The 22853-nt window shown below is 66.4% G+C and overlaps 1 protein-coding gene across 1 annotated transcript in view; it reads left to right on the forward strand.

Moving 5' to 3' along the window:
* The window catches only part of GRIPAP1 (GRIP1 associated protein 1), a gene marked incomplete at its 5' end in the record, with an annotated part of 71347 nt that overhangs the window by 18882 nt on the left and 29612 nt on the right, over nucleotides 1-22853 (forward strand). Inside the window, 5 exons of the mRNA XM_075579510.1 lie at nucleotides 8485-8580; nucleotides 9774-9986; nucleotides 14153-14266; nucleotides 18434-18511; nucleotides 21965-22060. Of these exons, the coding sequence (XP_075435625.1) occupies nucleotides 8485-8580; nucleotides 9774-9986; nucleotides 14153-14266; nucleotides 18434-18511; nucleotides 21965-22060 (597 nt within the window). The remainder of the gene's footprint in view (nucleotides 1-8484; nucleotides 8581-9773; nucleotides 9987-14152; nucleotides 14267-18433; nucleotides 18512-21964; nucleotides 22061-22853) is intronic.

Consider the following 22853-nt stretch of genomic DNA (forward strand, 5'->3'; position numbering starts at 1 on the left):
CACAGCTAACGTACCCTCGCTCGCTGGGGCTGGGGGCGCACAGCTAACGTACCCTCGCTCGCTGGGGCTGGGGGCGCACAGCTAACGTTCCCTCGCTCGCTGGGGCTGGGGGCGCACAGCTAACGTTCCCTCGCTCGCTGGGGCTGGGGGCGCACAGCTAATGTTCCCTCGCTCGCTGGGGCCGCACAGCTAACGTACCCTCGCTCGCTGGGGCTGGGGGCGCACAGCTAACGTACTCTCGCTCGCTGGGGCTGGGGGCGCACAGCTATCGTACGCTCGCTCGCTGGGGCTGGGGGCGCACAGCTAACGTACCCTCGCTCGCTGGGGCTGGGGGCGCACAGCTAACGTACCCTCGCTCGCTGGGGCTGGGGGCGCACAGCTATCGTACGCTCGCTCGCTGGGGCTGGGGGCGCACAGCTAACGTACCCTCGCTCGCTGGGGCTGGGGGCGCACAGCTAACGTACCCTCGCTCGCTGGGCTGGGGGCGCACAGCTATCGTACGTTCGCTCGCTGGGGCTGGGGGCGCACAGCTAATGTACCCTCGCTCGCTGGGGGCGCACAGCTATCGTACCCTCGCTCGCTGGGGCTGGGGCCGCACAGCTAACGTACCCTCGCTCGCTGGGGCTGGGGGCGCACAGCTAATGTACCCTCGCTCGCTGGGGCTGGGGGCGCACAGCTAACGTACCCTCGCTCGCTGGGGCTGGGGGCGCACAGCTAATGTACGCTCACTCGCTGGGGCTGGGGGCGCACAGCTATCGTACGCTCGCTCGCTGGGGCTGGGGGCGCACAGCTAACGTACCCTCGCTCGCTGGGGCTGGGGGCGCACAGCTAACGTACCCTCGCTCGCTGGGGCTGGGGGCGCACAGCTAACGTACCCTCGCTCGCTGGGGCTGGGGGCGCACAGCTAACGTACCCTCGCTCGCTGGGGCTGGGGGCGCACAGCTAACGTTCCCTCGCTCGCTTGCGCTGGGGGCGCACAGCTAACGTACCCTCGCTCGCTGGGGCTGGGGCCGCACAGCTAATGTACCCTCGCTCGCTGGGGCTGGGGGCACACAGCTAACGTACCCTCGCTCGCTGGGGCTGGGGGCGCACAGCTAACGTACCCTCGCTCGCTGGGGCTGGGGGCGCACAGCTAATGTTCCCTCGCTCGCTGGGGCTGGGGGCGCACAGCTAACGTACCCTCGCTCGCTGGGCTGGGGGCACACAGCTATCGTACTCTCGCTCGCTTGGCTGGGGGCGCACAGCTAACGTACCCTCGCTCGCTGGGGCTGGGGGCGCACAGCTAACGTACCCTCGCTCGCTGGGGCCGCACAGCTAATGTTCCTTCGCTCGCTGGGGCTGGGGGCGCACAGCTAATGTTCCCTCGCTCGCTGGGGCTGGGGGCGCACAGCTAACGTACCCTCGCTCGCTGGGGCGCACAGCTAACGTACCCTCGCTCGCTGGGGGCGCACAGCTAACGTACCCTCGCTCGCTGGGCTGGGGGCGCACAGCTAACGTACCCTCGCTCGCTGGGGCTGGGGGCGCACAGCTAACGTACCCTCGCTCGCTGGGCTGGGGGCGCACAGCTAACGTACCCTCGCTCGCTGGGCTGGGGGCGCACAGTTAACGTACGCTCGCTGGGGCTGGGGGCGCACAGCTAACGTACCCTCGCTCGCTGGGGCTGGGGGCGCACAGCTAACGTACCCGCGCTCGCTGGGGCTGGGGGCGCACAGCTAACGTTCCCTCGCTCGCTGGGGCTGGGGGCGCACAGCTAATGTACGCTCGCTCGCTGGGGCTGGGAGCGCACAGCTAACGTTCCCTCGCTCGCTGGGGCCGCACAGCTAACGTACCCTCGCTCGCTGGGGCTGGGGGCGCACAGCTAACGTACCCTCGCTCGCTGGGGCTGGGGGCGCACAGCTAACGTTCCCTCGCTCGCTGGGGCTGGGGGCGCACAGCTAACGTTCCCTCGCTCGCTGGGGCTGGGGGCGCACAGCTAATGTTCCCTCGCTCGCTGGGGCCGCACAGCTAACGTACCCTCGCTCGCTGGGGCTGGGGGCGCACAGCTAACGTTCCCTCGCTCGCTGGGGCTGGGGGCGCACAGCTAACGTTCCCTCGCTCGCTGGGGCTGGGGGCGCACAGATAACGTACCCTCGCTCGCTGGGGCTGGGGGCACACAGCTAACGTTCCCTCGCTCGCTGGGGCTGGGGGCGCACAGCTATCGTACCCTCGCTCGCTGGGGCTGGGGGCGCACAGCTATCGTACCCTCGCTCTCTGGGGCTGGGGGCGCACAGCTAACGTACCCTCGCTCGCTGGGGCTGGGGGCGCACAGCTAACGTACCCTCGCTGGGGCTGGGGGCGCACAGCTAACGTACCCTCGCTCGCTGGGGCTGGGGGCGCACAGCTAACGTACCCTCGCTCGCTGGGGCTGGGGGCGCACAGCTATCGTACCCTCGCTCGCTGGGGCTGGGGGCGCACAGCTATCGTACCCTCGCTCGCTGGGGCTGGGGGCGCACAGCTAACGTACCCTCGCTCGCTGGGGCTGGGGGCGCACAGCTAACGTACCCTCGCTCGCTGGGGCTGGGGGCGCACAGCTAACGTACTCTCGCTCGCTGGGGCTGGGGGCGCACAGCTATCGTACGCTCGCTCGCTGGGGCTGGGGGCGCACAGCTAACGTACCCTCGCTCGCTGGGGCTGGGGGCGCACAGCTAACGTACCCTCGCTCGCTGGGGCTGGGGGCGCACAGCTATCGTACGCTCGCTCGCTGGGGCTGGGGGCGCACAGCTATCGTACCCTCGCTCGCTGGGGCTGGGGGCGCACAGCTAACGTACCCTCGCTCGCTGGGGCTGGGGGCGCACAGCTAACGTACCCTCGCTCGCTGGGGCTGGGGGCGCACAGCTATCGTACCCTCGCTCGCTGGGGCTGGGGGCGCACAGCTATCGTACCCTCGCTCGCTGGGGCTGGGGGCGCACAGCTAACGTACCCTCGCTCGCTGGGGCTGGGGGCGCACAGCTAACGTACTCTCGCTCGCTGGGGCTGGGGGCGCACAGCTATCGTACGCTCGCTCGCTGGGGCTGGGGGCGCACAGCTAACGTACCCTCGCTCGCTGGGGCTGGGAGCGCACAGCTAACGTACACTCGCTCGCTGGGGCTGGGGGCGCACAGCTAACGTACCCTCGCTCGCTGGGGCTGGGGGCGCACAGCTAACGTACCCTCGCTCGCTGGGGCTGGGGGCGCACAGCTATCGTACCCTCGCTCGCTGGGGCTGGGAGTGCACAGCTAACGTACCCTCGCTCGCTGGGGCTGGGAGCGCACAGCTAACGTACCCTCGCTCGCTGGGGCTGGGGGCGCACAGCTAACGTACCCTCGCTCGCTGGGGCTGGGGGCGCACAGCTAACGTACCCTCGCTCGCTGGGGCTGGGGGCGCACAGCTATCGTACCCTCGCTCGCTGGGGCTGGGGGCGCACAGCTATCGTTCGCTCGCTCGCTGGGGCTGGGGGCGCACAGCTATCGTTCGCTCGCTCGCTGGGGCTGGGGGCGCACAGCTAACGTACCCTCGCTCGCTGGGGCTGGGGGCGTACAGCTAACGTACCCTCGCTCGCTGGGGCTGGGGGCGCACAGCTAACGTTCCCTCGCTCGCTTGCGCTGGGGGCGCACAGCTAACGTACCCTCGCTCGCTGGGGCTGGGGCCGCACAGCTAATGTACCCTCGCTCGCTGGGGCTGGGGGCACACAGCTAACGTACCCTCGCTCGCTGGGGCTGGGGGCGCACAGCTAACGTACCCTCGCTCGCTGGGGCTGGGGGCGCACAGCTAATGTTCCCTCGCTCGCTGGGGCTGGGGGCGCACAGCTAACGTACCCTCGCTCGCTGGGCTGGGGGCGCACAGCTATCGTACTCTCGCTCGCTTGGCTGGGGGCGCACAGCTAACGTACCCTCGCTCGCTGGGGCTGGGGGCGCACAGCTAACGTACCCTCGCTCGCTGGGGCCGCACAGCTAATGTTCCTTCGCTCGCTGGGGCTGGGGGCGCACAGCTAATGTTCCCTCGCTCGCTGGGGCTGGGGGCGCACAGCTAACGTACCCTCGCTCGCTGGGGCGCACAGCTAACGTACCCTCGCTCGCTGGGGGCGCACAGCTAACGTACCCTCGCTCGCTGGGCTGGGGGCGCACAGCTAACGTACCCTCGCTCGCTGGGGCTGGGGGCGCACAGCTAACGTACCCGCGCTCGCTGGGGCTGGGGGCGCACAGCTAACGTTCCCTCGCTCGCTGGGGCTGGGGGCGCACAGCTAACGTACGCTCGCTCGCTGGGGCTGGGGGCGCACAGCTAACGTTCCCTCGCTCGCTGGGGCCGCACAGCTAACGTACCCTCGCTCGCTGGGGCTGGGGGCGCACAGCTAACGTACCCTCGCTCGCTGGGGCTGGGGGCGCACAGCTAACGTTCCCTCGCTCGCTGGGGCTGGGGGCGCACAGCTAACGTTCCCTCGCTCGCTGGGGCTGGGGGCGCACAGCTAATGTTCCCTCGCTCGCTGGGGCCGCACAGCTAACGTACCCTCGCTCGCTGGGGCTGGGGGCGCACAGCTAACGTTCCCTCGCTTGCTGGGGCTGGGGGCGCACAGCTAACGTTCCCTCGCTCGCTGGGGCTGGGGGCGCACAGCTATCGTACCCTCGCTCGCTGGGGCTGGGGGCGCACAGCTATCGTACCCTCGCTCTCTGGGGCTGGGGGCGCACAGCTAACGTACCCTCGCTCGCTGGGGCTGGGGGCGCACAGCTAACGTACCCTCGCTCGCTGGGGCTGGGGGCGCACAGCTAACGTACCCTCGCTCGCTGGGGCTGGGGGCGCACAGCTAACGTACCCTCGCTCGCTGGGGCTGGGGGCGCACAGCTATCGTACCCTCGCTCGCTGGGGCTGGGGGCGCACAGCTATCGTACCCTCGCTCGCTGGGGCTGGGGGCGCACAGCTAACGTACCCTCGCTCGCTGGGGCTGGGGGCGCACAGCTAACGTACCCTCGCTCGCTGGGGCTGGGGGCGCACAGCTAACGTACTCTCGCTCGCTGGGGCTGGGGGCGCACAGCTATCGTACGCTCGCTCGCTGGGGCTGGGGGCGCACAGCTAACGTACCCTCGCTCGCTGGGGCTGGGGGCGCACAGCTAACGTACCCTCGCTCGCTGGGGCTGGGGGCGCACAGCTATCGTACGCTCGCTCGCTGGGGCTGGGGGCGCACAGCTATCGTTCCCTCGCTCGCTGGGGCTGGGGGCGCACAGCTAACGTACCCTCGCTCGCTGGGGCTGGGGGCGCACAGCTAACGTACCCTCGCTCGCTGGGGCTGGGGGCGCACAGCTATCGTACCCTCGCTCGCTGGGGCTGGGGGCGCACAGCTATCGTACCCTCGCTCGCTGGGGCTGGGGGCGCACAGCTAACGTACCCTCGCTCGCTGGGGCTGGGGGCGCACAGCTAACGTACTCTCGCTCGCTGGGGCTGGGGGCGCACAGCTATCGTACGCTCGCTCGCTGGGGCTGGGGGCGCACAGCTAACGTACCCTCGCTCGCTGGGGCTGGGAGCGCACAGCTAACGTACACTCGCTCGCTGGGGCTGGGGGCGCACAGCTAACGTACCCTCGCTCGCTGGGGCTGGGGGCGCACAGCTAACGTACCCTCGCTCGCTGGGGCTGGGGGCGCACAGCTATCGTACCCTCGCTCACTGGGGCTGGGAGTGCACAGCTAACGTACCCTCGCTCGCTGGGGCTGGGAGCGCACAGCTAACGTACCCTCGCTCGCTGGGGCTGGGGGCGCACAGCTAACGTACCCTCGCTCGCTGGGGCTGGGGGCGCACAGCTAACGTACCCTCGCTCGCTGGGGCTGGGGGCGCACAGCTATCGTACCCTCGCTCGCTGGGGCTGGGGGCGCACAGCTATCGTTCGCTCGCTCGCTGGGGCTGGGGGCGCACAGCTATCGTTCGCTCGCTCGCTGGGGCTGGGGGCGCACAGCTAACGTACCCTCGCTCGCTGGGGCTGGGGGCGCACAGCTATCGTACCCTCGCTCGCTGGGGCTGGGGGCGCACAGCTAACGTACCCTCGCTCGCTGGGGCTGGGGGCGCACAGCTAACGTACCCTCGCTCGCTGGGGCTGGGGGCGCACAGCTAACGTACCCTCGCTCGCTGGGGCTGGGGGCGCACAGCTAACGTACCCTCGCTCGCTGGGGCTGGGGCCGCACAGCTAACGTACCCTCGCTCGCTGGGGCTGGGGGCGCACAGCTATCGTACCCTCGCTCGCTGGGGCTGGGGGCGCACAGCTAACGTACCCTCGCTCGCTGGGGCTGGGGGCGCACAGCTATCGTACGCTCGCTCGCTGGGGCTGGGGGCACACAGATAACGTTCCCTCGCTCGCTGGGGCTGGGGGCGCACAGCTATCGTACGCTCGCTCGCTGGGCTGGCGATACCGTTCCATGTGTTACCGTGTATTCGTGCCGCTGCCACTCGGGAGATTGTTGGGGTTTAAAGTTCGGGTAACTGAGAAGTGACATCGCACGCAGGTCTCCCGTATGTACACGTAGAAATGCAGGATGCAGCCACACGGGCGGCAGTACAGTGCTTGGCAGGCGCGCGGGTAGCGCGCGGGGCCTCGGCCTTAGGGGTCTGAATGTGTTTGTTAATCAAGTGTTTTCCCTCCACTTACCCCCCCCCCTCGCAGCGACCTTGCACACAACACGCAGTGACCTCGCACGCAGTGACCGTGACCTCGCACGCAGTGACCGTGACCTCGCACGCAGTGACCTCGCACGCAGCGACCTTGCACACAACACGCAGTGACCTCGCACGCAGTGACCGTTACCTCGCACGCAGTGACCGTGACCTCGCACGCAGTGACCTCGCACGCAGCGACCTTGCACACAACACGCAGTGACCTCGCACGCAGTGACCGTTACCTCGCACGCAGTGACCGTTACCTCGCACGCAGTGACCGTGACCTCGCACGCAGTGACCTCGCACGCAGTGACCGTGACCTCGCACGCAGTGACCGTGACCTCGCACGCAGTGACCGTGACCTCGCACGCAGTGACCTATGTGATGTCGCACGCAATGACCTCGCGCGCAGTGACCTCAGTGACCTCGCACGCAGTGACCTCGGTGACCTCGCACGCAGTGACCTCGGTGACCTCGCACGCAGTGACCTCGGTGACCTCGCACGCAGTGACCTCGGTGACCTTGCACGCAGTGACCTCGCTCGCCGTGACCTCAGTGACCTCACACGCAGTGACCTCGGTGACCTCGCACGCAGTGACCTCAGTGACCTCGCACGCAGTGACCTCAGTGACCTCGCACGCAGTGACCTTAGTGACCTCGCACGCAGTGACCTCAGTGACCTCGCACGCAGTGACCTCGCACGCAGACCTCAGTGACCTCGCACGCAGTGACCTCGGTGACCTCGCACACAGTGACCTTAGTGACCTCGCACGCAGTGACCTCGCACGCAGTGACCTCGCACGCAGTGACCTCAGTGACCTCGCACGCAGTGACCTTAGTGACCTCGCACGCAGTGACCTCAGTGACCTCGCACGCAGTGACCTCGCACGCAGTGACCTCAGTGACCTCGCACGCAGTGACCTCGGTGACCTCGCACACAGTGACCTTAGTGACCTCGCACGCAGTGACCTCGCACGCAGTGACCTCAGTGACCTCGCACGCAGTGACCTCGGTGACCTTGCACACAGTGACCTCGCACGCAGTGACCTCAGTGACCTCGCACGCAGTGACCTCGGTGACCTCGCGCGCAGTGACCTCGGTGACCTCGCGCGCAGTGACCTCGGTGACCTCGCGCGCAGTGACCTCGGTGACCTCGCGCGCAGTGACCTCGGTGACCTCGCGCGCAGTGACCTCGGTGACCTCGCGCGCAGTGACCTCGCATGCAGTGACCTCGGTGACCTCGCACGCAGTGACCTCGGTGACCTCGCACGCAGTGACCTCGGTGACCTCGCACGCAGTGACCTCGCACGCAGTGACCTCGGTGACCTCGCACGCAGTGACCTCGCACGCAGTGACCTCGCACGCAGTGACCTCGGTGACCTTGCACGGGAGCAGCCAGAGGAAATGAAACCTCACACGGAGTGACCTCGGTGACCTCGCACGCAGTGACCTCAGTTACCTCGCGCGCAGTGACCTCAGTGACCTCGCACGCAGTGACCTCAGTGACCTCGCGCGCAGTGACCTCAGTGACCTCGCACGCAGTGACCTCGGTGACCTCGCACGCAGTGACCTCAGTGACTTTGCACGCAGTGACCTCGCAGTGACCGTGGTCTGGGGCCGTGGTATGGTGCCGTGGTCTGGTACCGTGGTCTGGTACCGTGGTCTGGTACCGTGGTCTGGTGCCGTGGTATGGTGTGGTTTTGTTTAACCCCTTCCTCCCCGCTCTGGCCCCTCCCAACCTGCAGAGCACGAGGTCACACTCCCGGTGCGTTGGGAAGGTTATCGGTGCGCGCCCCTGGTTACCCATAACCCCCTGCCCTGTCTGTCTCCCAGGAGTTGGTGCGTGCCAACGGTCGCCTGCTGGAGCAGCTGCAGGAGCAGAGGCAGGAGACGCAGCTCGCCATGCAGGAGCTGGAGGAAGCTCGCAAGGTAGCCTGGCCCCCGCCGGCTGGCCGCGCCCCGCGCGTCCGGTCCATGACGCCTCCCCCTGGCCCCCGCTGGCTGGCCGCGCCCCGCGCGTCTGGTCCATGACGCCTCCCCCTGGCCCCCGCTGGCTGGCCGCGCCCCGCGCGTCTGGTCCATGACGCCTCCCCCTGGCCCCCGCTGGCTGGCCGCGCCCCGCGCGTCCGGTCCATGACGCCTCCCCCTGGCCCCCGCTGGCTGGCCGCGCCCCGGTCCGTGACGCCTCCCCCTGGCCCCCGCTGGCTGGCCGCGCCCCGCGCGTCCGGTCCATGACGCCTCCCCCTGGCCCCTGCTGGCTGGCCGCGCCCCGCGCGTCCGGTCCGTGACGCCTCCCCCTGGCCTTCGCTGGCTGACCGCGCCCCGCGCGTCCGGTCCGTGACGCCTCCCCCTGGCCCCCGCTGGCTGGCCGCGCGTTCGGTCCGTGACGCCGCCTCCTGGCCCCCGCTGGCTGTCCGCGCCCCGAGCCTCCGGTCCATGACGCCTCCCCCTGGCCCCCGCTGGCTGGCCGCGCCCCGCGCGTCCGGTCCATGACGCCTCCCCCTGGCCCCTGCTGGCTGGCCGCGCCCCGCGCGTCCGGTCCGTGACGCCTCCCCCTGGCCCCCGCTGGCTGACCGCGCCCCGCGCGTCCGGTCCGTGACGCCTCCCCCTGGCCCCCGCTGGCTGGCCGCGCGTTCGGTCCGTGACGCCGCCTCCTGGCCCCCGCTGGCTGTCCGCGCCCCGCGCGTCCGGTCCATGACGCCTCCCCCTGGCCCCCGCTGGCTGGCCGCGCCCCGCGCGTCCGGTCCGTGACGCCTCCCCCTGGCCCCCGCTGGCTGGCCGCGCCCCGCGTGTCCGGTCCGTGACGCCTCCCCCTGGTCCCCGCTGGCTGGCCGCGCCCGGCGCGTCCGGTCCGTGACGCCTCCCCTTGGCCCCCGCTGGCTGGCCGCGCTCTGCGCGTCCGGTCCGTGACGCCTCCCCCTGGCCCCTGCTGGCTGGCCGCGCCCCGCGCGTCCGGTCCGTGACGCCTCCCCCTGGCCCCCGCTGGCTGGCCGCGCGTCCGGTCCATAAAGCCTCCCCCTGGCCCCCGCCGGCTGGCCGCGCCCCGCGCCCCGGTCCGTGACGCCTCCCCCTGGCCGCGCCCCGCGTGTCCGGTCCGTGACGCCTCCCCCTGGCCCCCGCAGAGTGCGGATAAGAGGAAAGCCATGCTGGACGAGATGGCCATGGAGACGCAGCAGGAGAAGACCCGTCACAAGGACGAGGTGGGAAACGTGAAGCTCCAGCACGAGAAGGAAGTGCTGACCGTCCGAGCCAAGTACGAGAAGGAGCTGAGGGAGCTGCACGAGGAGAAGCATCGGGGGGAGGAGGAGCTGAGAGGCCAGCTACGGGACGAGAAGGTGGGCGAGGGGGGGAGAGGCCGGGCGAGGGGGGGAGAGGCCGGGGAAGGGGGGGGAGAGGCCAGCTAACGGGGGAGGAGGAGCTGAGGGAGCTGCACGAGGAGAAGCATCGGGGGGAGGAGGAGCTGAGAGGCCAGCTACGGGACGAGAAGGTGGGCGAGGGGGGGAGAGGCCGGGCGAGGGGGGGAGAGGCCGGGGAAGGGGGGGGAGAGGAGGAGCTGAGGGAGCTGCACGAGGAGAAGCATCGGGGGAGGAGGAGCTGAGAGGCCAGCTACGGGACGAGAAGGTGGGCGAGGGGGGGAGAGGCCGGGCGAGGGGGGGAGAGGCCGGGGAAGGGGGTGGAGAGGAGGAACTGAGGGAGCTGCACGAGGAGAAGCATCGGGGGGAGGAGGAGCTGAGAGGCCAGCTACGGGACGAGAAGGTGGGCGAGGGGGGGAGAGGCCGGGCGAGGGGGGGAGAGGCCGGGGAAGGGGGTGGAGAGGAGGAACTGAGGGAGCTGCACGAGGAGAAGCATCGGGGGGAGGAGGAGCTGAGAGGCCAGCTACGGGACGAGAAGGTGGGCGAGGGGGGAGAGGCCGGGGAAGGGGGGGGGGAAGGGGGGGGAGAGACCAGCTCAGGGACGAGAAGGGTGGTTGGGTAGATGAGTAGTGCAGTAATTCCCACAGAGAGAGACGTTGTAATTCCCACAGAGAGCGCTGTGTGTGTGGGTGTAGTTCCCACAGAGAGCGCTATGTGTGTGGGTGTAGTTCCCACAGAGAGCGCTGTGTGTGTGGGTGTAGTTCCCACAGAGAGTGCTGTGCGTGTGGGTGTAGTTCCCACAGAGAGCGCTGTGTGTGTGGGTGTAGTTCCCACAGAGAGCGCTGTGCGTGTGGGTGTAGTTCCCACAGAGAGCGCTGTGTGTGTGGGTGTAGTTCCCACAGAGAGCGCTGTGTGTGTGTGTGTGGGTGTAGTTCCCACAGAGAGCGCTGTGTGTGTGTGTGTGGGTGTAGTTCCCACAGAGAGCGCTGTGTGTGGGTGTAGTTCCCACAGAGAGCGCTGTGTGTGTGGGTGTAGTTCCCACAGAGAGCGCTGTGTGTGTGGGTGTAGTTCCCACAGAGAGCGCTGTGTGTGTGTGTGTAGTTCCCACAGAGAGCGCTGTGTGTGTGGGTGTAGTTCCCACAGAGAGCACTGTGTGTGTGTGTGGGTGTAGTTCCCACAGAGAGCGCTGTGTGTGTGTGTGTGTAGTTCCCACAGAGAGCGCTGTGTGTGTGGGTGTAGTTCCCACAGAGAGCGCTGGGTGTGGGTGTGGGTGTGGGTGTGGGTGTAGTTCCCACAGAGAGCGCTGTGTGTGTGGGTGTAGTTCCCACAGAGAGCGCTGTGTGTGTGTGTGTGTGGGTGTAGTTCCCACAGAGAGCGCTGTGTGTGGGTGTAGTTTCCACAGAGAGCGCTGTGTGTGTGGGTGTAGTTCCCACAGAGAGCGCTGTGTGTGTGGGTGTAGTTCCCACAGAGAGCGCTGTGTGTGTGGGTGTAGTTCCCACAGAGAGCGCTGTGCGTGTGGGTGTAGTTCCCACAGAGAGCGCTGTGTGTGTGGGTGTAGTTCCCACAGAGAGCGCTGTGTGTGTGGGTGTAGTTCCCACAGAGAGCGCTGTGTGTGGGTGTAGTTCCCACAGAGAGCGCTGTGTGTGTGGGTGTAGTTCCCACAGAGCGCTGTGCGTGTGGGTGTAGTTCCCACAGAGAGCGCTGTGTGTGTGTGTGTGGGTGTAGTTCCCACAGAGAGCGCTGTGTGGGTGTAGTTCCCACAGAGAGCGCTGTGCGTGTGGGTGTAGTTCCCACAGAGAGCGCTGTGTGTGTGTGTGTGGGTGTAGTTCCCACAGAGAGTGCTGTGTGTGTGGGTGTAGTTCCCACAGAGAGCGCTGTGTGTGTGTGTGGGGGTGTAGTTCCCACAGAGAGCGCTGTGTGTGTGTGTGTGGGTGTTGTTCCCACAGAGAGCGCTGTGCGTGTGGGTGTAGTTCCCACAGAGAGCGCTGTGTGTGTGTGTGTAGTTCCCACAGAGAGCGCTGTGTGTGTGGGTGTAGTTCCCACAGAGAGCGCTGTGTGTGTGTGTGTAGTTCCCACAGAGAGCGCTGTGTGTGTGGGTGTAGTTCCCACAGAGAGCGCTGTGCGTGTGGGTGTAGTTCCCACAGAGAGCGCTGTGCGTGTGGGTGTAGTTCCCACAGAGAGCGCTGTGTGTGTGGGTGTAGTTCCCACAGAGAGCGCTGTGTGTGTGGGTGTAGTTCCCACAGAGAGCGCTGTGCGTGTGGGTGTAGTTCCCACAGAGAGTGCTGTGCGTGTGGGTGTAGTTCCCACAGAGAGCGCTGTGTGTGTGGGTGTAGTTCCCACAGAGAGCGCTGTGTGTGTGTGTGGGTGTAGTTCCCACAGAGAGCGCTGTGTGTGTGGGTGTCCCACAGAGAGCGCTGTGTGTGTGGGTGTAGTTCCCACAGAGAGCACTGTGTGTGTGTGTGTGTGGGTGTAGTTCCCACAGAGAGCGCTGTGTGTGTGTGTGGGTGTAGTTCCCACAGAGAGCGCTGTGCGTGTGGGTGTAGTTCCCACAGAGAGTGCTGTGCGTGTGGGTGTAGTTCCCACAGAGAGCGCTGTGCGTGTGGGTGTAGTTCCCACAGAGAGCGCTGTGTGTGTGTGTGTGTGGGTGTAATTCCCACAGAGAGGGCTGTGTGTGTGTGTGTGTGGGTGTAGTTCCCACAGAGAGTGCTGTGCGTGTGGGTGTGTGGGTGTAGTTCCCACAGAGAGCGCTGTGTGTGTGTGTGTGTGGGTGTAGTTCCCACAGAGAGCGCTGTGTGTGTGGGTGTAGTTCCCACAGAGAGCGCTGTGCGTGTGGGTGTAGTTCCCACAGAGAGCGCTGTGCGTGTGGGTGTAGTTCCCACAGAGAGCGCTGTGTGTGTGTGTAGTTCCCACAGAGAGCGCTGTGTGTGTGGGTGTAGTTCCCACAGAGAGCGCTGTGTGTGTGGGTGTAGTTCCCACAGAGAGCGCTGTGTGTGTGGGTGTAGTTCCCACAGAGAGCGCTGTGTGTGTGTGTGTGGGTGTAGTTCCCACAGAGAGCGCTGTGCGTGTGGGTGTAGTTCCCACAGAGAGTGCTGTGCGTGTGGGTGTAGTTCCCACAGAGAGCGCTGTGCGTGTGGGTGTAGTTCCCACAGAGAGCGCTGTGCGTGTGGGTGTAGTTCCCACAGAAAGTGCTGTGCGTGTGGGTGTAGTTCCCACAGAGAGCGCTGTGTGTGTGTGTGTGTGGGTGTAGTTCCCACAGAGAGCGCTGTGTGTGTGCGTGTGGGTGTAGTTCCCACAGAGAGCACTGTGTGTGTGTGGGTGGGTGTAGTTCCCACAGAGAGCGCTGTGTGTGTGTGTGTGTGGGTGTAGTTCCCACAGAGAGCGCTGTGTGTGTGTGTGTGTGTGTGTGTGTAGTTCCCACAGAGAGCGCTGTGTGTGTGGGTGTAGTTCCCACAGAGAGCGCTGTGTGTGTGTGTGTGTGGGTGTAGTTACCACAGAGAGCGCTGTGTGTGTGGGTGTAGTTCCCACAGAGAGCGCTGTGCGTGTGGGTGTAGTTCCCACAGAGAGCGCTGTGCGTGTGGGTGTAGTTCCCACAGAGAGCGCTGTGTGTGTGGGTGTAGTTCCCACAGAGAGTGCTGTGCGTGTGGGTGTAGTTCCCACAGAGAGCGCTGTGCGTGTGGGTGTAGTTCCCACAGAGAGCGCTGTGCGTGTGGGTGTAGTTCCCACAGAGAGCGCTGTGTGTGTGTGTGTAGTTCCCACAGAGAGTGCTGTGCGTGTGGGTGTAGTTCCCACAGAGAGTGCTGTGCGTGTGTGTGTGTAGTTCCCACAGAGAGCGCTGTGCGTGTGGGTGTAGTTCCCACAGAGAGCGCTGTGTGTGTGTGTGTAGTTCCCACAGAGAGCGCTGTGTGTGTGGGTGTAGTTCCCACAGAGAGCGCTGTGCGTGTGGGTGTAGTTCCCACAGAGAGCGCTGTGTGTGTGGGTGTAGTTCCCACAGAGAGTGCTGTGCGTGTGGGTGTAGTTCCCACAGAGAGCGCTGTGCGTGTGGGTATAGTTCCCACAGAGAGCGCTGTGCGTGTGGGTGTAGTTCCCACAGAGAGCGCTGTGCGTGTGGGTGTAGTTCCCACAGAGAGCGCTGTGCGTGTGATTTTCAGGCACGGAGCCGGGAGCTGGAGGGGTTTCAGCAGGCAGCTGAGGAGCTGCGCTTACAGATCCAGTCACTAGAGGGAACCAAAGGCTGGTTTGAGCGTCGGCTGAAGGAAGCGGAGGTGAGAAGGGGGTATGTGCGTGTGTGCCCAGGTATGTCAGTCACGGTGTGGCGTGTGTGCCCAGGTATGTCAGTCACGGTGTGGCGTGTGTGCCCAGGCATGTCAGTCGTGGGGTATGTGCGTGTGTGCCCAGGCATGTCAGTCGTGGGGTATGTGCGTGTGTGCCCAGGTATGTCAGTCACGGTGTGGCGTGTGTGCCCAGGTATGTCAGTCACGGTGTGGCGTGTGTGCCCAGGTATGTCAGTCACGGTGTGGCGTGTGTGCCCAGGCATGTCAGTCGTGGGGTATGTGCGTGTGTGCCCAGGCATGTCAGTCGTGGGGTATGTGCGTGTGTGCCCAAGTATGTCAGTCGTGGGGTATGTGCGTGTGTGCCCAGGTATGTCAGTCGTGGGGTATGTGCGTGTGTGCCCAGGTATGTCAGTCGTGGGGTATGTGCGTGTGTGCCCAGGTATGTCAGTTGGGGGGGGTATGTGCGTGTGTGCCCAGGTATGTCAGTCGTGGGGTATGTGCGTGTGTGCCCAGGTATGTCAGTCATTGGGTATGTGCGTGTGTGCCCAGGTATGTCAGTTGTGGGGTATGTGCGTGTGTGCCCAGGCATATCAGTCGTGGGGTATGTGCGTGTGTGCCTAGGCATGTCAGTCGCGGTGTGGCGTGTGTGCCCAGGCATGTCAGTCGTGGGGTATGTGCGTGTGTGCCCAGGCATGTCAGTCGCGGTGTGGCGTGTGTGCCCAGGCATGTCAGTCGCGGTGTGGCGTGTGTGCCCAGGCATGTCAGTCGTGGGGTATGTGCGTGTGTGCCCAGGCATGTCGGTCGTGGGGTATGTGCGTGTGTGCCCAGGTATGTCAGTCGTGGGGTATGTGCGTATGTGCGTGTGTGCCCAGGTATGTCAGTCGTGTGGTATGTGCGTGTGTGCCCAGGTATGTCAGTCGTGGGGTATGTGCGTGTGTGCCCAGGTATGTCAGTCGTGGGGTATGTGCGTGTGTGCCCAGGTATGTCAGTCGTGGGGTATGTGCGTGTGTGCCCAGGTATGTCAGTTGGGGGGGGTATGTGCGTGTGTGCCCAGGTATGTCAGTCGTGGGGTATGTGCGTGTGTGCCCAGGTATGTCAGTCATTGGGTATGTGCGTGTGTGCCCAGGTATGTCAGTTGTGGGGTATGTGCGTGTGTGCCCAGGCATATCAGTCGTGGGGTATGTGTATGTGTGCCTAGGCATGTCAGTCGCGGTGTGGCGTGTGTGCCCAGGCATGTCAGTCGTGGGGTATGTGCGTGTGTGCCCAGGCATGTCAGTCGCGGTGTGGCGTGTGTGCCCAGGCATGTCAGTCGCGGTGTGGCGTGTGTGCCCAGGCATGTCAGTCGTGGGGTATGTGCGTGTGTGCCCAGGCATGTCGGTCGTGGGGTATGTGCGTGTGTGCCAAGGCATGTCAGTCGCGGTGTGGCGTGTGTGCCTGGCATGTCAGTTGCGGTGTGGCGTGTGTGCCCAGGCATGTCAGTCGTGGGGTATGTGCGTGTGTGCCCAGGCATGTCAGTCACGGTGTGGCGTGTGTGCCTGGCATGTCAGTTGCGGTGTGGCGTGTGCACCCAGGCATGTCAGTCGCGGTGTGGCGTGTGTGCCTGGCATGTCAGTTGCGGTGTGGCATGTGTGCCCAGGCATGTCAGTCGTGGGGTATGTGCGTGTGTGCCCAGGCATGTCAGTCGTGGGGTATGTGCGTGTGTGCCCATGCATGTCAGTCGCGGTGTGGCGTGTGTGCCCAGACATGTAGGTCGTGGGGTATGTGCGTGTGTGCCCAGGCATGTCAGTCGCGGTGTGGCGTGTGTCCCCAGGCATGTCAGTCGCGGTGTGGCGTGTGTGCCCAGGCATGTCAGTCGCGATGTGGCGTGTGTCCCCAGGCATGTCAGTCGCGGTGTGGCGTGTGTGCCCAGGCATGTCAGTCGCGGGGTATGGGCGTGTGTGCCCAGGCATGTCAGTCGCGGGGTATGTGTGACTTGTGACGCGGGGTATGTGTGACTTGTGACGCGGGGTATGTGTGACTTGTCACGCGCGGTATGTGTGACTTGTCACGCGGGGTATGTGTGACTTGTCACGCGGGGTATGTGTGACTTGTCACGCGGGGTATGTGTGACTTGTCACGCGGGGTATGTGTGACTTGTCACGCGGGGTATGTGTGGCTTGTCACGCGGGGTATGTGTGACTTGTCACGCGGGGTATGTGTGACTTGTCACGCGGTGTATGTGTGACTTGTCACGCGGGGTATGTGTGACTTGTCACGCGGGGTATGTGTGACTTGTCACGCGGGCTATGTGTGACTTGTCACGCGGGGTATGTGTGACTTGTCACGCGGGGTATGTGTGACTTGTCACGCGGGGTATGTGTGACTTGTCACGCGGGGTATGTGTGACTTGTCACGCGGGGTATGAGTGTCTTGTCACGCGGGGTATGAGTGTCTTGTCACGCGGGGTATGAGTGACTTGTCACGCGGGGTATGTGTGGCTTGTCACGCGGGGTATGTGTGGCTTGTCACGCGGGGTATGAGTGGCTTGTCACGCGGGGTATGTGTGACTTGTCACGCGGGGTATGTGTGGCTTGTCACGCGGGGTACGTGTGGCTTGTCACGCGGGGTACGTGTGGCTTGTCACGCGGGGTACGTGTGGCTTGTCACGCGGGGTACGTGTGACTTGTCACGCGGGGTATGTGTGACTTGTCACGCGGGGTACTTGTCACGCGGGGTACGTGTGGCTTGTCACGCGGGGTACGTGAGGCTTGTCACGCGGGGTATGTGTGGCTTGTCACGCGGGGTACGTGTGGCTTGTCACGCGGGGTACGTGTGGCTTGTCACGCGGGGTACTTGTCACGCGGGGTACGTGTGGCTTGTCACGCGGGGTACGTGTGGCTTGTCACGCGGGGTACGTGTGGCTTGTCACGCGGGGTACGTGTGGCTTGTCACGCGGGGTACGTGTGGCTTGTCACGCGGGGTACGTGTGGCTTGTCACGCGGGGTACGTGTGGCTTGTCACGCGGGGTACGTGTGGCTTGTCACGCGGGGTACGTGTGGCTTGTCACGCGGGGTACGTGTGGCTTGTCACGCGGGGTACGTGTGGCTTGTCACGCGGGGTACGTGTGGCTTGTCACGCGGGGTACTTGTCACGCGGGGTACGTGTGGCTTGTCACGCGGGGTACGTGTGGCTTGTCACGCGGGGTACGTGTGGCTTGTCACGCGGGGTACGTGTGGCTTGTCACGCGGGGTACGTGTGGCTTGTCACGCGGGGTACGTGTGGCTTGTCACGCGGGGTACGTGTGGCTTGTCACGCGGGGTACGTGTGACTTGTCACGCGGGGTACGTGTGGCTTGTCACGCGGGGTACGTGTGACTTGTCACGCGGGGTACGTGTGGCTTGTCACGCGGGGTACGTGTGCCTTGTCACGCGGGGTATGTGTGACTTGTCACGCGGGGTACGTGTGGCTTGTCACGCGGTGTATGTGTGGCTTGTCACGCGGGGTACGTGTGCCTTGTCACGCGGGGTACGTGTGGCTTGTCACGCGGGGTACGTGTGGCTTGTCACGCGGTGTATGTGTGGCTTGTCACGCGGTGTATGTGTGGCTTGTCACGCGGGTTACGTGTGGCTTGTCACGCGGTGTATGTGTGACTTGTCACGCGGTGTATGTGTGGCTTGTCACGCGGTGTATGTGTGGCTTGTCACGCGGGTTACGTGTGGCTTGTCACGCGGTGTATGTGTGGCTTGTCACGCGGTGTATGTGTGGCTTGTCACGCGGTGTATGTGTGGCTTGTCACGCGGGTTACGTGTGGCTTGTCACGCGGTGTATGTGTGACTTGTCACGCGGTGTATGTGTGGCTTGTCACGCGGGGTACGTGTGGCTTGTCACGCGGGTTACGTGTGGCTTGTCACGCGGGGTACGTGTGCCTTGTCACGCGGGGTACGTGTGGCTTGTCTCGCGGGGTATGTGTGACTTGTCACGCGGTGTATGTGTGGCTTGTCACGCGGGGTACGTGTGGCTTGTCACGCGGGGTACGTGTGGCTTGTCACGCGGGGTACGTGTGGCTTGTCACGCGGGTTACGTGTGGCTTGTCACGCGGGGTACGTGTGCCTTGTCACGCGGGGTACGTGTGGCTTGTCTCGCGGGGTATGTGTGACTTGTCACGCGGTGTCCCTGCAGGAAGCTATTGAGAGGAACCAGCTGAAGCACGAGGAGGATTTATCCAAATTCAGGGAAGAGCATTCCGCAGATCTGCAGGTACGTACCCCCGCATCGTAAGCGCACCCCGACTCGCCCGCACCCCCGCATCGTAAGCGCACCCCGACTCGCCCGCACCCCCGCATCGTAAGCGCACCCCGACTCGCCCGCACCCCCGCATCGTAAGCGCACCCCCGCATCGTAAGCGCACCCCGACTCGCCCGCACCCCCGCATCGTAAGCGCACCCCGACTCGCCCGCACCCCCGCATCGTAAGCGCACCCCGACTCGCCCGCACCCCCGCATCGTAAGCGCACCCCGACTCGCCCGCACCCCCGCATCGTAAGCGCACCCCGACTCGCCCGCACCCCCGCATCGTAAGCGCACCCCGACTCGCCCGCACCCCCGCATCGTAAGCGCACCCCGACTCGCCCGCACCCCCGCATCGTAAGCGCACCCCGACTCGCCCGCACCCCCGCATCGTAAGCGCACCCCGACTCGCCCGCATCGTAAGCGCACCCCGACTCGCCCGCACCCCCGCATCGTAAGCGCACCCCGACTCGCCCGCACCCCCGCATCGTAAGCGCACCCCGACTCGCCCGCACCCCCGCATCGTAAGCGCACCCCGACTCGCCCGCACCCCCGCATCGTAAGCGCACCCCGACTCGCCCGCACCCCCGCATCGTAAGCGCACCCCGACTCGCCCGCACCCCCGCATCGTAAGCGCACCCCGACTCGCCCGCACCCCCGCATCGTAAGCGCACCCCGACTCGCCCGCACCCCCGCATCGTAAGCGCACCCCGACTCGCCCGCACCCCCGCATCGTAAGCGCACCCCGACTCGCCCGCACCCCCGCATCGTAAGCGCACCCCGACTCGCCCGCACCCCCGCATCGTAAGCGCACCCCGACTCGCCCGCACCCCCGCATCGTAAGCGCACCCCGACTCGCCCGCACCCCCGCATCGTAAGCGCACCCCGACTCGCCCGCACCCCCGCATCGTAAGCGCACCCCCGACTCGCCCGGACCCCCGACTCGTAAGCGCACCCCGACCCCCGCATCGTAAGCGCACTTTCGACTCGCCCGCACTCCCCCGCACCCACGGACTCGCCCGACCCCCGCATCGTAAGCGCACCCCGACCCCCGACTCGCCCGCACCCCCGCATCGTAAGCGCACCCCGACTCGCCCGCACCCCCGCATCGTAAGCGCACCCCGACTCGCCCGCACCCCCGCATCGTAAGCGCACCCCGACTCGCCCGCACCCCCGCATCGTAAGCGCACCCCGACTCGCCCGCACCCCCGCATCGTAAGCGCACCCCGACTCGCCCGCATCGTAAGCGCACCCCGACTCGCCCGCACCCCCGCATCGTAAGCGCACCCCGACTCGCCCGCACCCCCGCATCGTAAGCGCACCCCGACTCGCCCGCACCCCCGCATCGTAAGCGCACCCCGACTCGCCCGCACCCCCGCATCGTAAGCGCACCCCGACTCGCCCGCACCCCCGCATCGTAAGCGCACCCCGACTCGCCCGCACCCCCGCATCGTAAGCGCACCCCGACTCGCCCGCACCCCCGCATCGTAAGCGCACCCCGACTCGCCCGCACCCCCGCATCGTAAGCGCACCCCGACTCGCCCGCACCCCCGCATCGTAAGCGCACCCCCGACTCGCCCGGACCCCCGACTCGTAAGCGCACCCCGACCCCCGCATCGTAAGCGCACTTTCGACTCGCCCGCACTCCCCCGCACCCACGGACTCGCCCGACCCCCGCATCGTAAGCGCACCCCGACCCCCGACTCGCCCGCACCCCCGCATCGTAAGCGCACCCCGACTCGCCCGCACCCCCGCATCGTAAGCGCACCCCGACTCGCCCGCACCCCCGCATCGTAAGCGCACCCCGACTCGCCCGCACCCCCGCATCGTAAGCGCACCCCGACTCGCCCGCACCCCCGCATCGTAAGCGCACCCCCGACTCGCCCGGACCCCCGCATCGTAAGCGCACTCCGACTCGCCCGCACTCCCCCGCACCCACGGACTCGCCCGACCCCCGCATCGTAAGCGCACCCCGACCCCCAACTCGCCCGCACCCCCGCATCGTAAGCGCACCCCGACTCGCCCGCACCCCCGCATCGTAAGCGCACCCCGACTCGCCCGCACCCCCGCATCGTAAGCGCACCCCCGACTCGCCCGCACCCCCGACTCGCCCGGACCCCCGACTCGTAAGCGCACCCCGACCCCCGCATCGTAAGCGCACCCCGACCCCCGCATCGTAAGCGCACCCCGACTCGCCCGCACTCCCCCGCACCCCGACTCGCCCGCACTCCCCCGCACCCACGGACTCGCCCGACCCCCGCATCGTAAGCGCACCCCGACCCCCGACTCGCCCGCACCCCCGCATCGTAAGCGCACCCCGACTCGCCCGCACCCCCGCATCGTAAGCGCACCCCCGACTCGCCCGCACCCCCGCATCGTAAGCGCACCCCGACTCGCCCGCACCCCCGCATCGTAAGCGCACCCCGACTCGCCCGCACCCCCGCATCGTAAGCGCACCCCGACTCGCCCGCACCCCCGCATCGTAAGCGCACCCCCGACTCGCCCGCACCCCCGACTCGCCCGGACCCCCGACTCGTAAGCGCACCCCGACCCCCGCATCGTAAGCGCACCCCGACCCCCGCATCGTAAGCGCACCCCGACTCGCCCGCACTCCCCCGCACCCACGGACTCGCCCGACCCCCGCATCGTAAGCGCACCCCGACCCCCGACTCGCCCGCACCCCCGTCTCCCCCGCACTCCCCCGGACCCGCCCGCACCCCCGGACCCGCCTGCAACCCCGGACCCGCGCTGCTGGTGTGAGGTCGCCCCGTGCTGCGCGCTGCTGGTGTGAGGTCGCCCCGTGCTGCGCGCTGCTGGGGTGAGGTCGCCCCGTGCTGCGCGCTGCTGGGGTGAGGTCGCCCCGTGCTGCGCGCTCCTGGGGTGAGGTCGCCCCGTGCTGGGCGCTGCTGGGGTGAGGTCGCCCCGTGCTGCGCGCTGCTGGGGTGAGGTCGCCCCGTGCTGCGCGCTGCTGGGGTGAGGTCGCCCCGTGCTGCGCGCTGCTGGGGTGAGGTCGCCCCGTGCTGCGCGCTGCTGGGGTGAGGTCGCCCCGTGCTGCGCGCTGCTGGGGTGAGGTCGCCCCGTGCTGCGCGCTGCTGGGGTGAGGTCGCCCCGTGCTGCGCGCTGCTGGGGTGAGGTCGCCCCGTGCTGCGCGCTGCTGGGGTGAGGTCGCCCCGTGCTGCGCGCTGCTGGGGTGAGGTCGCCCCGTGCTGGGCGCTGCTGGGGTGAGGTCGCCCCGTGCTGCGCGCTGCTGGGGTGAGGTCGCCCCGTGCTGCGCGCTGCTGGGGTGAGGTCGCCCCGCGCTGGGCGGTGCTGGGGTGAGGTCGCCCCGCGCAGGGCGCTGCTGGGGTGAGGTCGCCCCGTGCTGCGCGCTGCTGGGGTGAGGTCGCCCCGTGCTGCGCGCTGCTGACAGTCTGTTATTACCCAGAGGGAGCGCGAGGCGGTGCGCCGGGTGAGGGAGCAGCTGGAGGATTCTGGGAAGGAGAGAGCTGATCTTCAGGAGACCATCACCCGGCTGAGGCAGGTGCGAGAAAAGCATCCCCGGGGAGAGCGCTTATCCCTCTAACACTATCTGCGTATTACATGTCTGAGTGTGTGAGCGTGTGAGTGTGAGCGTCCCCGGGGAGAGCGCTTATCCCTCTAACACTATCTGCTTATTACATGTCTGAGTGAGTGAGCGTGTGAGTGAGTGTGAGCGTCCCCGGGGAGAGCGCTTATCCCTCTAACACTATCTGCTTATTACATGTCTGAGTGAGTGAGCGTGTGAGTGAGTGTGAGCGTCCCCGGGGAGAGCGCTTATCCCTCTAACACTATCTGCGTATTACATGTCTGAGTGAGTGAGCGTGTGAGTGAGTGTGAGCATCCCCGGGGAGAGCGCTTATCCCTCTAACACTATCTGCTTATTACATGTCTGAGTGAGTGAGCGTGTGAGTGAGTGTGAGCGTCCCCGGGGAGAGCGCTTATCCCTCTAACACAATCTGCTTATTACATGTCTGAGTGAGTGAGCGTGTGAGTGAGTGTGAGCGTCCCCGGGGAGAGCGCTTATCCCTCTAACACTATCTGCGTATTACATGTCTGAGTGAGTGAGCGTGTGAGTGAGTGTGAGCATCCCCGGGGAGAGCGCTTATCCCTCTAACACTATCTGCGTATTACATGCCTGAGTGAGTGAGCGTGTGAGTGAGTGTGAGCGTCCCCGGGGAGAGCGCTTATCCCTCTAACACTATCTGCGTATTACATGTCTGAGTGAGTGAGCGTGTGAGTGAGTGTGAGCATCCCCGGGGAGAGCGCTTATCCCTCTAACACTATCTGCTTATTAC

The sequence above is a fragment of the Ascaphus truei genome, chromosome 21, assembly GCF_040206685.1.
Source record: "Ascaphus truei isolate aAscTru1 chromosome 21, aAscTru1.hap1, whole genome shotgun sequence".
Classification (NCBI taxonomy): Eukaryota; Metazoa; Chordata; class Amphibia; order Anura; family Ascaphidae; genus Ascaphus; species Ascaphus truei.